Raw genomic sequence first — 17,672 nt, 5'->3', positions numbered from 1 at the left:
TAGCCAGGCACTCTACTATCTACCACGATTGCTTGGTTATACAGCTAATATTTAATTCTTTGAGGATATGAAAGTGACTTGCCCTTCTTTGTATTCTTTGAAACCCACCAAATAAGACGCCTCAAGTACATACTGGTTTGGTGCAATTATTAATTGTTCATTTAACCATTAGTACAGTGTTTTTGTTTCAGATATAATGAATACTGCCAACAATTCTGCTAATATTTAGAAACTATGAATCACTAATGAACTATGAACACTCTAATTAGATATTTACAGGGTAATGTTTTATTTAAAACCAGAAGCTTTTATGAATTCAACAACAACAGCAAAAAAGAGCTAATTTGAAAGCCAAGGTAAACGTTAACAATCCCTCCAAGCACATCTTTTGGTGGTTTACTCAAAGAAGAGACCTAAAGTGATGTTTTCCTGATAGGTGTAATACAAACACTACCTTGAATGAATAATATTTTTCAAAATGTAACAGATCCATTTCTCTGATACAGGTTTTCTATATGAAGTGGTCTACTGTATTTCTCTTTTCAAGATATGCTCAGTCCATAAGTCCATTAGAAGCTCATTTATCAGCACTTCTCAAAAGGAAATTCCTACTTTTTAGATCACTCCCTGAAAGTCTCCCTAGCTTGGTGGGGAGTGGTTGCATCGCTGGGGCTGCCACTAATATGCTTAGAAATAAATGTTCTCAGCTTCCCCACCCCCTCCACCCACACCTCTGTCACTGGGCTGTCTGACATAGGCAGCTGCCTGAGTCCCTCTGTCACTCTCATTAACGGATGCTGCTGGTGCCTCCTGCTGGCTCAACTTACTACCCTGTAACATCCAGGGCAGTCTTACCAGTCCAGAGCACAGAGGGCAGGACCTCTTCCAGGTCCATGCCATGTTCAAGTAGATCAGTCCTGAAAAAGGTCTGCTCTTTACTCCCTTCCCTTAACTAGACTGTGTGTGAAACAGCCCTTTCCTCCTCTTGTGTTTACATTTCTTCTTCTTGATGTTTCCTCTTGCAGTCATCTCCCGAAGAGAATCAAGCTCACATTCCCAAGGACAGTTTTCTGACAGACGAGTCTAAACTGACCCTCCCCCACTTTTACCTGACTTGGTCTCTATTGTTACTAAGGGACTGAAAGCTCAGTGAAAAGATTAACTGACCAATAAATAGTGTAACATCATCACAACTACCATTTATTGAGTACCTACAATATACCAAACCTCGTGCTAAGATCCTATAATCCAAGTTCTACTACTACTACCACCTCCATTTTACTGATGAGGAAACCAAGGCTTAGAATTTACTTAAGCAAGAAGGATAATACAGGTGGCACCCAACACCAGACCAATATGGCTCCAAAGCCCAAAATGTGCTTTCCACCCCCTTATTCCATTCCTGTTTCCTTACCAATCACCACAAAGATGTCAACTGGAAGGAAGTGAAAGGGGCTAATAAGCACCCCTCTCCCCATAGACAATGATCACTGCAATCACTGGAGAGTAATCTAACTTTTGGAAGAAAAAGTCTTCTGTCTGCTGCTAACAGAACAAAGTTCCAATATTCACACAGAATACTTACTTCTCCCAGCTACTCTTCCTACCTTCATCCACTTTTAAAACTCACAATTGGAAAAAAAAAAAAAAAATCACTAACCTCTCCAGATAAAATTACAGTGTGCATCAAGCAAAAGACAACAGCATTTTAAATAAAATGTAGATATGAAAAATAAAGCCAGTAAACCACTACTAAAGTTTCCCTTTGGTTCTTGTTACAAAAACTTGATGAATCAAAAAGTACCTATTTATATTTCACAAAACTCAATATTTCTGAAGTGGTTAATTTACAATATGCTTTTTAATCAAGGCATATTTCTAACTGTGTCAAAAAGAAGTCTGAACAACTGTGGATTTTACAGGTGTGATTATGTTAACATTTTCACATTACTGATGATATTAACATGTTTTAATATTGTGCATTTATTAAAGTATAAGCATTCATATTTTAAATTACAAAGTCTCATTAGTTAACTGCAGAAAATGTAAGACTGCTTATATTCATTTCCAGTTCTTAAAAACAGACGTGAGAGAAACAGCGATGCTGTGGTAGGTGCCAGGCTCCCCCTTCCAGATGAGGCCCTCACTGCATTCTCCAAAGGAAGGCTTCTCACCCCACCTCACACCCACTCAACATCATGTTCCCTCCCTGAAGATCATGGCAGTGGTGGCCCATGTACAATGAATGATACATACATGTATAAAAGCCTGATCCCCTTGCCTCAACCTGGAGCAATTCGGAAGGCATTGCCAGTTCCAGCTGCCTATGGGATCTGCCCATGGCTCTACTGCAGTTTAACTTCCCCCTACTGCCCAGTTCTGCCTTCCATCCCCTCACAGGTGTTGTCCAAGACACCTCTGGCACACAAATCTGAGTTTCAGTGTAGGCTTCCTGAGCTACAATGAACATGTCTTTAAGTACGTGTCACTTAAAGCTAGGCGTCTAAAAGCATGGCCTAATGAACAAGTTATCTGAGCTGAAGCCTTACAAGACTAGACAAAAAAAACCCTGAGCAAAGGAATTCAGCCAGAGCTTAGCCCCACACTTACGGCATCTTATGGCCTATTTCCTAAAGAACAATTAAATGAAAAAGAGAAACTCTACAAGCCACATCTGCAGACAGTCATAAGTCAGGAAACTGCAGGAAAAAAAAAATCCTAATGAGGAAATTTCATTGAATAACTGAGCATTAAAAATATAAGCAGCTCTTTTCCATCTAGGATTCAAAATACAGTTCAATATCCATATACATGTAAATTAATATCCACAGCAATCATAAAAACCAAGTTATTTTTTGTCCGGAATCATTATAAAACTTAGTAAAAACAGTAACTGCACAAAACTTGATTTTCAAGAAAGAATATATTTCGTGTTACTTAATCCACTGAACATTTTCTAAGTAAGATCTAAGTGTGTCTTACACATTACTAATAGGTTTTTTCCCCCTGAAATGAAAAAGATACTATGAATTATTAGTTGATACCAACTATACGTAACATTAAAGAAGTCTTTGTTCCTTAATACTGATCTCTCCAAAACACTCAATAGATAACACAGTAAACAGTAAAGGGATTTTTCCAGGACTAGAGGATCAAATAACTGATTTTCAAACTGTTTTCCACGCCCGCCCCTTGTCTCCTCCCCACCTCCCCCTTCCTGGGTCCAGTGTTTCTTGATGAAAGTGCTTCAGGAAAGGAGTTACTGAGGGACAGTATCCCACCAAACACATTTCAGCCAGGTCAGCTCTTCCTTTATTTTCAGTTTTATATATTGACCTTCTAAAGAAATTTTCACTTACAGAAAGTCTGAAAACTTCTGTGCTTTCTTGAAGTGATTAACATGGTTCCTGGCACACGAAAAAAGACTTCACTAAGGGGTATCTAGGTGGCTCAGTCAGTTAAGTATTTGATTTTTTTTTTTTTTTTTTTTTTTAAGTATCTGATTCTTGATTTCAGCTCAGGTCATGATCTCAGGGTCCTCGGATTGAGCCCCGCATCAGGCCCCACAGTCAGGGGGAGTCTGCTTGAGATTCTCTTCCTTCTGCTCCCCTCCAACCACGTGTGTGTGCTCACTCGCTCTCTCACTCTCTCTAATAAATAAATAAATCTTTAAAAAAAAGAAAAAAAAGGACTTCACTAAATGGAATGGAGTCACCAAAAACAAAACATACTTCACCACCCTAGTCAAACCCTACTCCTTGAAAAATAAACTTACAAAGAATGAATAAATTTGAGATCCTAGAAGTAGGACATAAATCTCTTTGCAAGCCTACCTGTAGATGTGCAATCTCACACACATATACACAAAGCCATCTTCCTATATGCTCAAATCAAAGAATAATTTTTGCAAAACAACCAAGTAATATGTATTTTCTATAAAGCTCTATCTAAACAGTAAGATTAAAACAGTCTGAAAAGGAAGGAAGAAATATGGGGAAAAAAGATAAGCTAGGCAAAGTAATTTGTGAACTATGACATTTGCCATGGTAATTTGTGAAACTAACAGGACTAATGCTTGTTTTCCATTAACTCCAAAGTAAATACATTTGCATTAACCTTCTGATTTTTCCCTAAGAGTTATGGATTTGATTCAGCAATTTCTTTTCATTTGAAGGGGGCTCTCTTGTTCTTGTTAAGTGATGGTGGTGGCTTCCCGTGAAAGAACAGCAGCAAGTAGATAAGAGGCATCCCGGAGGAATTCACAAGCCCCTGCTATGCTTTCCAGGGATCAAGAGTACACAATATAAGTTTAGAGTTCCTGTGTGAGAACCCACGCTTACCACTGGTTAGTAACAAGGCATTACATCACATCACTTCAGGGAAAAGAGGGAGATTTGCTTTGAAAATCACAAACACTAGAGCTCACCGATGCTTCTTTTAGGGAACTCCGCTGATCAGGGGTCTATGAGACTCCATGGATTGCAAGCATGTGGATGTGTGCCAGTATGGTGGTGTTTACTCCCAAGTCAGGCTCAGGTCTAAATAAACTATGATCCACTCTACCAATAAAAATTTTTGCTCTCACTTACCATTGTATTTTCTTCTTTTTATACCCAGTAGCTGAGTACAAAATGAATACCTTACTTCTTAACTATCTTCCCAATTTCTTAAAATTTTTGCAATAATATCTTAAAAACTATACATACATACATATGCCTAAAAATAATCAGAAAAACTTGTGCAATTAATTTCACTAATAGTTGGTTAAGGTATTTATACAAATCTATCTTTCCTATTTAGAGAGTAGTAATAGTAATTAGGAATAGTAATTAAAACCAGAAAGAAACTACTTAATTCCAAGAGTATTTTCTCTGTATAAACCATCAAAAGGATAAAGCTTTTATCATTATCTAATTAGTCTTAATATTTGCAGTTAGAATATATTGAGTCTAAACTTACTATGTAGACAAGCAGGAGTTAGTACCATGGGTTGTTAATTCAATGTATCATTAAATATTATCAAGCTGGGGCGCCTGGGTGGCTCAGTGGGTTAAAGCCTCTTCCTTCAGCTCGGGTCATGATCCCAGGGTCCTGGGATCGAGTCCCGCATAGGCTCTCTGCTCAGCAGGGAGCCTGCTTCCTCCTCTCTCTCTGCCTGCCTCTCTGCCTACTTGTGATCTCTGTCAAATAAATAAATAAATCTTTAAAAAATATATATATATATATATATATTATCAAGCTATCCAATCCCTGAAGCCATGTTCTGCATTCGGTGTTTAAAGAAATAACCTCAATAAGAAATTCCTCAGTAAGACTGTTTATTTAACAAATATTGAGTACCTACTACGTGCTACAATCATGTCAGATACTGTGCCAGGCATGGGAGATATGCTAATGAACTAGGGTCCCCTGATCTAGGAGCTCAGACTTTGATAAAGAAGATATATATTAAACATACATGGGTTGATTTGATGCCAACTTGTTTGTTCTTTTAAAGAGAACTGAATTCTAAAAGTCAACAATAATTGAATACTTATTTATTAGTAAACAGCGTCTCCTCTATCCAGGAAGAAAGGAAGAAGAAAAAGAGCAAGGGGTAAGACAGAGGGGAGTGAATGGAGAGAGGGAAATATTCAGAGAAAGGGTGAGACAAATACCCAATTAAGAGCACCTGATCTCTGGACTGAGCCATGCTTCTAGCTTATCCCAACCATATACACTAGCAGATATCCTTTTGCTTAAACTAGGTTTGTGTCATTTAGAACCAAGAATTCTTATTAATATATGATCTATGTGGTCTTAGATAGGACATGCAATATGTATTTAACTGAAATTTATGAAGTATTATTGACTGAGCACTTACGATATATCAGGAGCTGTGGCACATGCTTTATACACTGTATTTTAGTTCATCCACACAAGTGCCTTAGAACCTTCTGAGTGTTTTAGGAGAGGAAATTGAGGCATGGAGGTTATATAATAATTGCCCAGGTCACATGCTCAGTAAAAAGTAATGTCAGAACTCAAAACACAAGACTCAGGTACAAAAACCCCATGCTCTTCACACAACACTGAACAGATGATCTAATGAAAAAGCATCAAACTAAGTTTAAACTATCTATCCTGAATAATCTGATACTTCTTAATGCTACATGGTACTTTTACAAAACCTCACAGTTGAATAAAATTTAACGAAGTCCAAAATACTACAGCCCATTCTTAATTTTTCTAAAAACATCCAGGAGAAGCTTCTTGCCTGATTTTAGACATTTTCATAGCTTAAGACAAGTCCTCTCAAGTCTGACCTTTCTCATTCTCTAGAGAGTAAATCTGGAAGTCTCTTATTCACTGTGTTTGGACACAGGATTTGAGGAACCATCTAAATTCTACATCTCCCAGCAATTAACCACTATCACATATGACATCTGAAAGGGAGAATTATATTTTACTTAGCCTTGAAACCCCTACTCTATTATATAGAGATATATCTTGCCAAGTTCAGGCTTAGTCATTACTAAGACCTAAAAATGATTTATTTTCATAAGGTTATTAAAACAATAGTAATAGGAAATATTTGTATAGTACTTTACAGTTTACAATGCACTTTTACAGAAAGTATATCCCTGGAACCTCCTAGCAGTTTTATAAGGAGACAGAGAATAAATCACGCCTCCATTCGGCAGTTAAAGAAATTCATGATGAAAGAAGCACAGTTATTTGCCCGAGTCATTCAACCGGTAAGTGACAGACTGAGATTTTAAAACAGGCCTTCTGGCTCCAAAGTCAATGTCCATTCCAAGAAAATAAATACTTTACCAATGACTGCTAAAGCACTTTTCCATCTGCTTATTTAAAGCATTATTTCTCCCCTAAACCTTTATGCCAGAAATGTTTAAATAAATCATCTCTTCTAAATTCTCTTCACTACAACCCTGGTTCATGAACACTTACTCAGCAAAATCTGCCACACTCAGTACCCAGAAAAGTATCTCTCAAGGCTTCTACCTGGATCTGTGCATCTACAGCTACTCAGAAATCCCAGGAAAATGAGTGTTCTTAATAACTATACTTTAGAAAAAAATCTTTATTAAATGTTCTATATAGTTCCTTGTTTGCCCTTAAACAAACTGTTGCAAAACAATACTCTCCTGATACAAACAAGAATTATGTACAGAGCCTCGGTCCTATAGCCAGGCCTTGTGTTAAGTGCTGATGATTCAAAGGCAGATACAGACCCCAACTTCAAGGCAGCACAGGAAAGGGTGAGGAGGTAGTCAAAAGCACCTGGTACAAAAACAAATATCTAAAGAAGGGGCAGCAGATGGTCCAGAAAGCCTCTGGGCAAAAAAGAAGAGATATGCAGGCAGAAAACAGCAGAGAACACTGTAAACACGGAATTAAGGAGGAAATCTTAGGCAGTTTTGCAACAATCACATCCAAAAGCTGATGGCTTAAGGGTAGAATTGAAGAAGTCAAAATTCACCACCAGCCTATAAGGCTAGAAGGAAAAGACACATTGCTAGGTTCAGAGATGTCAAGCACAGGTGAGAGCAACCCCAGAGAAAAGTAAACGCAACTATGCCACATACAACTCAACAAGAAGAAGACAGCAGAAAAGGAAACCAGTGCACGTACATGCATGCACATAGAGAACCTTATGTCACCTCCTCATCTTCTCATTTTCTAGATAGGGTAAGCCTTGAGCTGGGCTCCTTGCTCAGTGTGGAGTCAACAGGAGATTATCTCCCTCTCCCTCGTCCTCCCCTTCTGCTCCTCTTACCCGCAACCACCCCACACCCCTCTCTAAAATAAATGAAATCTTTCAAAATAAACAAACAAAGGAGTATAGTTATCTGTCCAAAGCCACAAACGTTAGTAGTAGAATAAGGAACAGAGCCAAGATTGCTGGTCCCTTGAATCTAAGCTCTGCCAACAGACACTGCCAACCTCCCATATTTATATAAATTTGTACTGCTTCTACTACCTTTCAAAGCTCACTTAAAATATATCATGATGAGTATTAAAATGAATTTTAGTGATAAGAGAATTTACCTCAAAATTATTTATGCTGAACTAATATAATCTTTCATAAATCTACGTGGAAATATCCTTAGAGTCATTTATATCATTCTTTTTCTACAGTAGTTATCTTAGAAAGTGGAATGTAGATTAGTGGTCATAACTCACTGCTGGGTTTTATTATTTTATCATTATAAATAATGGTCAAGGTTAAAGATAATAGTGATATTATAAATCTACCTTTAATGCATATAATGAAGTCTATATGTCTATAGTAACTAATAGAGCAATTACAGAAAATATAGATGCTAGCAGAAAGAAATTCTTTGAAAATGGACATAATTATTCTCATTCATTAACAGTGGTACTCTTTCACTAAGCCACAAGACTCTAGAATTAGTCTTCTCCCTGACCAGAATACTCTCCCCTAAGTGATACTTAGGAGATAACATAATTCTGTTCAGGAAGTATGGGGGAGAGGATCATCTTTCTTGATAAGAAAGCAGAGATATCATCAAAACTCCTCTAATAGTGGGGGGTGAGGGAATAAAATAAACTCCTCTAATACTATAATTTCAAATTATTGTCCTGGACATTCTCATTAGCTGACTTCTAAAACATCCCCAGAAAAATTTTGTTACTAACTTTTCAGATTTCTTAAGGAAAATAAAGTATATAGCTGCCTATACACTAAATTTTACCAACATGGGTTGGATTTGCCCATTTCATTTAATTTTGTTCACACTGAAAGTGAATATCAGAAAGAGCATGGAGGTAATTATGCAGCTGAGAGACTGCCCAGGTGCCTAGGAATTGCTTAAAATATTTCTCTAAGTCTCTCAAAGTTAAGTCCCAAAAGTATTAAAGGATGACATTCCAACAGATATTATGGTGGTGTTGAAGAAACATGATAAAGACCCACATGGCCTTAAGCATGTGCTCAAAACTGGCCCTCAGTATACACCTATGTAATGAACAGTCCCATCATACCAGGCTGTCACAAAAGCCTCTCTGGGCCCTAGACCACCTACTAAAAATGTTTTTGTTTTTTGTTTTTTTTTTTAAAGATTTTATTTATTTATTTGACAGAGAGAGATCACAAGTAGGCAGAGAGGCAGGCAGAGAGAGAGGAAGGGAAGCAGGCTCCCCGCTGAGCAGAGCCCGATGCGGGACTCGATCCCAGAACCCTGAGATCATGACCTGAGCAGAAGGCAGCAGCTTAACCCACTGAGCCACCCAGGCGCCCCTAAAAATGTTTTATTTAAAATACTTAAAATTTTTATTTATTCCATTTAGAGAGCAGATTGCTAAGGATTTATGAAATGAAACATGCAAGTAAAACACATTTAATATATGTTAAACAGCTTCCCCCTTTTTTTAGATCATAAAACTCCATAAGAAATCAGAACTGCCAGGATTTTTCTTGTATGCCCTAGGAACTTTGCTCTTCTACCTAAAACTTGCCTTCCAACTAAATGTTATTTGTGATTATTAGGAACTTTTGCTATATCTGAATTATTTGAAGAAAATTCACAACTTCATACTCAACACATGAAAAAAAACTCAAGGGCAAGTAATAATGGCAAAATGGAGGTGGAAATTATCCCCAAATTATTGCATCTCAATACCTAATCAGCAGGAGAACTTGGAAAGAGGCCATTATCTTTAACTTGGAGGCAGGAAAGCTACTGGGTTCACACAAGCACCTGAAGAGCAACCTATCATGTTCACATCCATCTGAAACATCATCTTTCCTGGATTGGTCAAGGTCATACCTCATATGCTTCTGTCTGTATTTTCCTGCATATATGTGTATTATAGAAAACAGAATTAATATTTAAATTTCCCTAAAACTAAAACCCACAAAAACAAGTTCAAAACATGAAACTGGCTAACCACAAAGGATCCCGGGAAAAGTGACAAACTAGCAATTATGTATGTGTACTAACAAGTACATAAGAATATACTACATGATGTATTTTACAAAGCAGCACATCTTTAAGTCATTGCTCAGATAGACAAGGGAAGAGGCTCACAAACACAGGAAACTGCAAGTTAAAAACACTTATTAACAATAACATTCTTTTCCCCTGCCCATCACCCAAAGAGCAAGAGCAGGCCTCTTGATTGATCCCTCCTTTCCTACTCTTATCATTTATTTAGAAGAAGCTGGACCAGAATATCATTACTGTTACCTAATACCCAACATCAATGAAGTCACCTTTCACTCTTAACTATTTCCAGCATACCTTCCAACAAATGCTCAGAGAAGTAAAAATGCCTAACAAATTCTTTTATCAATCCATGCCCCACAAAATGATCTGCAAGCCACCTTAGATACACCAGTCACCACTAGCTTTACGGTTTTGAGCAAAACCATGAGCAAAATGGAACACAATCAATTATTACACTCAAAAACTTTCAATTCACATAAATCTGAATTCACCAGATAAGGGAAGAAAATCCTCTTCAGTAGATTCATATTGCCCAAATTTCAAAACTCTTAAGCAAATGAATATTAAACATGTAACTTGCCAAGACTTGGGCTCTCCAAAGTGGAGATAATTAATGCTGTAGAGGTCCATATCCTCGGTGTGCCATGCGAATGTGGTTTTCCACATGCCAAAATAGAGATAAGGGGTATTTACACCCTCTATAGAAATACCGCACTCTTCCTCAACCACATCCAAGACTGTATTTAGGCGAGCTATGTTCCATTCATCCACACCCTGGAACCAGGAGAGAGAAAAGAAAAAAATCAAACATTAATAAGCTAATAAAGATAACATTTACTATCAAACTTTCATGTGCCAAAATTATCACACTGTGTATTTTAATTCACTGAGAAATGAAAAATAGAGCAATCATTATTCAGGTGATATATCAATTATTAATTATCCAAGATTATTACTGGCATAATGTAGTTCTATATGAACATAAGTATGAAAGTATAGCAAAAAAACTTCCTGATTCCAAATGGAAGTATAAGTTAAATCCCCACCCCTCACCTGTTGTTTGTAAAAAGTCACTGATTCAAAGAACATGACTTGAAGTGAGCTTTTCCATCTTTGGCATACATGCCTTTTATTTGAGAAAGGAGGTAGCTTTTTGCTTTTTAATTTATTTGTACATTATTTTAGAAGTCATGTTCAACATCAGACATTATCTCAAGATACCAATGGCAAAATATTTCTTTTGGGCTCCCACTCTCATCCCTATTCATTTCATTTTAGCACGTGATACATCATTTCCTAAAAATTCCACCTCTAATTATGAGGAAAACTCAGCATTCTTCTAAACCAGAGATTGTTGTGCTTTTACTGTTCCTTCAACTAAATATTAACTTCTTATGTTGATGGGAAGTTTTAAACACAGAATAACTGATTAAAAAATACTTATCCAAACTTTAATAAAATTGCTGAAAAAATCTAGTTTTATAGCAATAATGGTGATGATAGAGAGGAAAGGATAGAATCACTGATACTAGAGTTATGGTATAGGAAAAGATTCTGGTTTTATTAGAACTTACCAATTACTCAATTATAACTCATAACTGCTTAAGATCTTTAAAAAACTGTGTATTTTTCCTTTTATAAGAAATACATGCCTTTCTCATAATGAAACATAAAGATTAGAGATTGGGCCCATTCTATGCAATCATGAGGAAACTGCAATCCCTTTAAATCCAATTCAGTCTCCTCGTGGTGCTATTAAAGAAGTTCATTAAATGTGTTCCTCTATACTGACAAGACCTTCTCCAATGACTATGCCAATGACCACATAGACTACCACATCTAACATTTCCCTTATACACTAAAAACTTCCAGGGTTGTTCTGTTTTTATACAGGTCTGTAGACAATTCTCTAATCAGTGTACTAACTTTACTTCCTCATCCTTTGGGTTAGGAAAGTTATTGATGCAGCAGTTACTAAAGCTCTGCCTCAGGTAACATAATTAAAAGTCCCAGGGAAAATAATTTAATTCCCAAATTCCCCTAAGCAGCCACTCTATCTACAACTTAAACCCCACAGTGGGAAGTGTGCATTTAGAAATTGGTCAAAGTATCTATTTAGAGAAGATTCCAACTTATGAGACCTCATAAAAATTAAATCAAATTCTATAAAATGTTTTATCACACTCTATTTATAGTGATGCAGTCTCTCAACTCTAGTCCAATCAGACCTCAGTCCAATCACTCTAATAATAGAGTCCTATTTGAAAGTCATCACTGAGGCAATGAATCTAAAGTAATAAATGAGCACCGTATTAGAGGAATCATTTTTAAAACTGAATGAGCTTGAAAATTTAAGAACAAACTATTCCTCTGAAATTCCTAAGATTCTTTTCTTTATTTCTAACTGATATTATTTTTCAGGAATAACTGAGGCTGAATCCTTTGACATCCCTTGACCTGCAGCTCAAAGGGGAAGAAAGTAAAGAAGAAAGAATACTGAAAGAAGACCTAGATTATAGCCCCAGCTCTGCCACTGACCAGGGCAAAAATCACTGAGACTTTCTGAGCTTTCAGTCTGTCTTCATGAAAACATGAGAGCTACAGCATCTTCCTAGAGTTGCTAAGAGTACTGAATAGACTAACAGACACAAAATCTTTGGAAAATAACACCTACTATTTCTTAGAACCTATGAAATAGACATCTCCACTATTCTCTAATAAGTCTGACTAGAAAACCTCCCCAAACAATGAGATAAGTGATAATAAAGTCCTGTGAAATTCTTTCCATTAATGGTTCTTTCCATTAATGGGCAAGTAACATATTTGCAGTACTTTCTTCTGGACAGAGCCACAGTTGCCATGATGCTGAAATTCAATTTCTTTTATTAAAATAAAAAGTCATATCATTTCAACTAAAGAGGTTATATTAAGAGTAACTGGCATAACAGAGACTAAGAATAAATCTTACTGCTTCAAAATTCCTTCTCCAATTTGTGTCCTCTACTACTGACTGAACTACCTAACAGCTACCAAGGACAGACTCTGCTCAAACACTGAAGAGTCCAGGTTGTCCTCAGAGAGTTAGAAAAGGAGTACACCTAGTTTGTCATTTAGACAAACTGTTATACCATACTCTACTCCATTACACTACACATACCCACATACTATACCTATTCAAAACAATCCTGTAAAATATGTAACACTATACCCAAATGAGCAAATGGAAAAACTAATACTCCTAGCTAGTAGTAGGTAGCAAAGATAAACCTAAATCTGCTTCCTGACCTAAACTCCATGCTTCCAGTTCTGATCATCTTAAAATAAAACGTGTCATCCTCTTCTCTCAGCCTCCTCAACAAAGATCCAAGGAGCTAAAATTTAGGACAGGCAAACCCATAAAGTTCCCAAATTCTTCCTACCCACAGGGAGAGACATCCTACACACACACTGGCAAAGCTTAAAATGCAAGCCTGCTTCACTTTTGTGGAGGTGGTAACAGAACTCATTTAGTGTAAAAGCAATCTCAAAAGACGCTAGCTACAAACAAGCCCCACATGACAGGATGGAATTTGTCAAACTATTCAAAGTTTACAGCCACTGAGTCTGAGCAGAAAGTCTGCACACCAGTCCAAGTTCATAGCCAAATGCTTTTTCTCAGATTCCATCCCCTCAAATAAAGCTCTCCCACACATCTTTCAAGAGATGCTTGAGCATCTGTTTTGTATATTTGTAATTCACCTGACTTCCACTAGGCAGACATTACCTGCCAGGTCCCACTCCCTTCACTCCAATCACCCATTTGGCATTCTGGGCCTGTCCCGCTCCATTTGTCTATTTACCCTGTATCTGTCAGGTTTTCTGAAATAACTCACAATTGGCCCATGATTTGTGCAGATACGCATAACTGAGAAGTTTATGAAGGATTTCTCCTTTCAATCTCTGTATCTTCCACCTATCAGGAATCTGATGGCAGTTTGAAAGAACTCTTAAGTCTTCATTACCATAACCAGAGCCAGGTGCTGTCTGAAGACCAGGCTTTGGATTTCACAGAGGGAGTAACATCAGAACAGGAACAATACATTTATATAACTCCAGAAAGACAGTACCAAGTTTGAGTTCCTGGCCCTTGTGCTCTAGGCCTGTGTCCCTGAAATAGGCCATAGCCGGGGCAATAAGCAACCTCTCCTCAGGACTGTGCACCTCTGTGACTCCCCCTACAGTGACTGCACTCAGTCACTAGAAGACTGAAGGATGACATAGCATCAACATATCATGTTAGAAACCTCACCAATAATAAGCCATTCCCACCTAACACAGAGAAATAATGAAAAACTCATAGAAAACCAGTTTTTTCCCAAAATATTTCCAGTCGGACATTAGTCCTATCAGCAGATATAGTCAAACTTTAGCTTCTATTTCTCCTCCTCTTAGAGAGTCATAGAGCTGACAGGTACTCCAAAGGATGTGAGGGGTCCTTTATAAGAAAGTCTGTTTAACTCTGCTTAACTCCAAATTTACCAAATATCACTTAACCATGGAAGCTTGTTTATATAATACATTAAAATTCCATAAAATCATGCTGTGTAGGGGGTGCCTGGGTGGCTCAGTGGGTTAAGGCCTCTGCCTTCAGCTCAGGTCATGGTCTCAGGGTCCTGGGATCAAGCCCTGCATTGGGCTCCCTGCTTGGCAAGGAGCCCGCTCCCCACCCCCACCCCTGTCTACTTGTGATCTCTGTCTGTTAAATAAATAAATTAAAAATCTTAAAAAAAAAAATCATGCTATGTGGGACAGCATATTCAGGGAAGGATTATAGTAAACTGCTCCTTAAATGTCTCAGCCCAAAGAACTCAGTAGTAAAAGAGAAAATAATTTGAGCCACAACTGCGATGGCATTTTAGACCCCAGGGTATGTGATGGGTGGCTGGAATATGGTTCCATCTATTGTCATAACACGCATATGTAATTTGATTGTGCCACGTAAAAATACATAGAGAGAATGTAAATTTAATGCATTTAAAACCTTCTCAAAAAGGTATTTCTAAATGAAGACAAAGAGATTAAAACTAGGAAGGAAAGACAGAAGACATGACCAAATTTTTAAAACTATCAAACATACTGATGACCAGAGAATGGGTTTAAAAAAAAAAAAAAAGTACATAAAAATGAAGGCACAGGGCCACCCGGGTGGCTCAGTCAATTAAGCATCTGCCTTTAGCTCAGTTCATGATCTCAGGGTGCTGGGATGGAGCCTGGCATCTGGCTCCCTGCTAAACAAGGAGTCTGCTTCTCCTTCTGCCTACCCCTGCCCCCGACCCACTTGTGCTCTTTCTCTCTCTCAAATAAAATCTTTTTTTTTTTAATTTTTATTTATTTCTGAGAGAGAGAGAGAGAGAGGGAGCACAAACACAGGGAAGGGCAGAGGGAGAATCAAATTCCTGCTAAGCAGGCAGCCCCATGCAGGACTCCATCCCAGGATCCTGGGATAATGACTTGAGCCGAAGGCAGATGCTTAACCAACTGAGCCATCAAGGCAAACCTCAAGTAAATAAAATCTTTAGGAAAGAAAAATAAAGGCACATCCACCAAAGCCTACATAAAGGTTGTTCTAAATCAAAAAACAAATTAGTAAACTTACGAAAATCAAGGTTACACACTCTTTTTCTGCCCTCACCAAGCAAATAGCAAAATGGAATAAAGAATTTCTATCTCAAAGAATGACACGATCTCAGAAAAGCAACATGCTGCACATGGGTCAAAAGTTCTCTAATCAAATGCTGGCTCCAGCACTTAGCAGGGTTATAGGATCTGATGGTTTCTCAATGGTCATTTGTAGCAGAGCAGCCAGCTGGGCCCTGACAAGAGTGTGACCACTTTGAAACAGCCACAGTAAAGGTCCAGTGTTTAATGGAACTACTTTCAAAAATTATATCCTTGTCAACAGCATATATCCCAAATTATATCCTTGTCAACAGAAGTATCCCAAAAATACATAAATCCAGACTTGCCTACCTTACAGGAAAACTGCAAAGGTAAGATTACAAAATACATATGAAAAAAAATTTTTTTTTATTTCCTTTCTAACTAAATTTTTCTTTCAGAAACATGGGAAGGGGTTTCAGGACCACAGCTTGTTTGAGTGGTATACCCTGGGGTTCAGGGCCCACCTCACCTCAAAGATAATTGTCGCAGCATGTTCCAAAGAGCACAGCACGAAGCGAAGAGCTAGGTGATAAAGCAGGAGTTACAAATTCAGGTGCTCAAAGAGCACAGCAGGTAACATCAGTGAGTGAAGCAGCCAGGTATAAGTCAAAGCGGGGTGGGGGAGACCATTTGGAGACCTTACTCATTTCCGAAATGGGGAGACCTACCCATTTGGAGACATCTACTATCCTTTCTAACAAGGACAGCCATTACTGAGCTCCTGTCTATTGCTGTCACTAGAAAAGCTGCCAGATCTTCTGACGAGCCCTAAATTCAAATGTTATGGGATATGAACCAACTTTTAAAACCATGTGCATCAAAAAAAATACTACTGTGGCCACTTCTGCAAAAATACAGTAGGCATTAAAGAGTTCACACTTATTGCAGTAATTTATATGTGATGAAGAAGAAAGAAGTTTTGGATATAGGCTATAAATACAAAGTTAGTAACTGTGAGCTTGGGACAGAGACACTGCTCAAGATTTTTAAAACTAATCATACATTTGCCCGACACTAAATAACAACGTCAGGTATTCTACAAAACTGTCCAGTAACCAGAGTGAGAATGTGCAAGTGGCATGACAGGAATCTACTCTCCATATACACATTGTCCTCCCATTCCATCACTGTGTAGAAATCCAATATGCTAATGAACAGAAAAACACAAAGTAAAATGGGAAAATGTAAAGCCTGAGTAATTATGAAAACTGAATAACCAACTGCAGATAAATGGAAGGAAGCACATAGGTTTAGACAAAACAGTCCTGAACAAAGCTATTTAACTTCTTCAGACAAGCCTCTGTGAAGCAATAGCCAGGATAAGAGTGAAAAGAGGGCAGAAGAAAGCTGTGCAAGAAATAAGCCACACCACGCATACCTGCCAAGTGACAGGCAGTGACAACACGCATACCTGCCAAGTGACAATTCTGTGAGCTGTACTGCACCAAGGTCAACCTGACTACACATTCTGCTTTGTCCACAAAGTAGAAGAGTTAAAATCACTTGCCTGTAAGTATGAAAAATTGCTACAATATCAACAACAATCATGTGAAAAAAGCCCTGGATGACCACTGAAACACTTCCAACTGAAGACTCAAACCAATGAAGAATTTCTTCACTCTATTTTACGTATTTCAGGGACTGCTTTTTCATTTGCTTTACATAAAATCTGGGTGGCTATAGAACAATAACTGATAAATTGACACACTCACTATTATTAATTATATTTTCATGGCACCTTTCATACAGTAGGAGAGTCTATATGGTTCTTGTTTTCCAAAATTAGTTCTAAACACTGACCTGCCAATCTCTCACTTAGGCTTTCCACATCTTCATTGCCATCACTTTATTATATTCTATCCTCAACACTGTCAACATCCAAACACATGCTTCTCTCCCCACCCCCCATATCCTGCCATCATCTTCAGCACCTTCAATGTTATACCCACGGGGCTACTTTCCAAACAATGTCATGAGCCCTCAATCTCATACCCATGC

General features: G+C 37.8%; 1 protein-coding gene across 14 annotated transcripts in view; it reads right to left on the bottom strand.

The window, feature by feature from the left end:
- KDM4C (lysine demethylase 4C) overlaps nt 1–17,672 on the bottom strand; it is a 470,115-nt gene that overhangs the window by 366,148 nt on the left and 86,295 nt on the right. For all 14 annotated transcript variants that reach the window (XR_007122181.1, XM_047699136.1, XM_047699137.1 and 11 more), the window contains exon 5: nt 10,555–10,748. Coding sequence is in view for 13 of the 14 variants with exons in the window: in XM_047699136.1 (XP_047555092.1) it covers nt 10,555–10,748 (194 nt within the window). In the remaining variant the exon portion in view is untranslated. The remainder of the gene's footprint in view (nt 1–10,554; nt 10,749–17,672) is intronic.

This window comes from Lutra lutra, chromosome 13 (genome assembly GCF_902655055.1).
Source record: "Lutra lutra chromosome 13, mLutLut1.2, whole genome shotgun sequence".
Lineage (NCBI taxonomy): Eukaryota > Metazoa > Chordata > Mammalia > Carnivora > Mustelidae > Lutra > Lutra lutra.
Note: the sequence above shows the minus strand (reverse complement) of the source record. Positions and strands in the feature narration are given on the sequence as shown.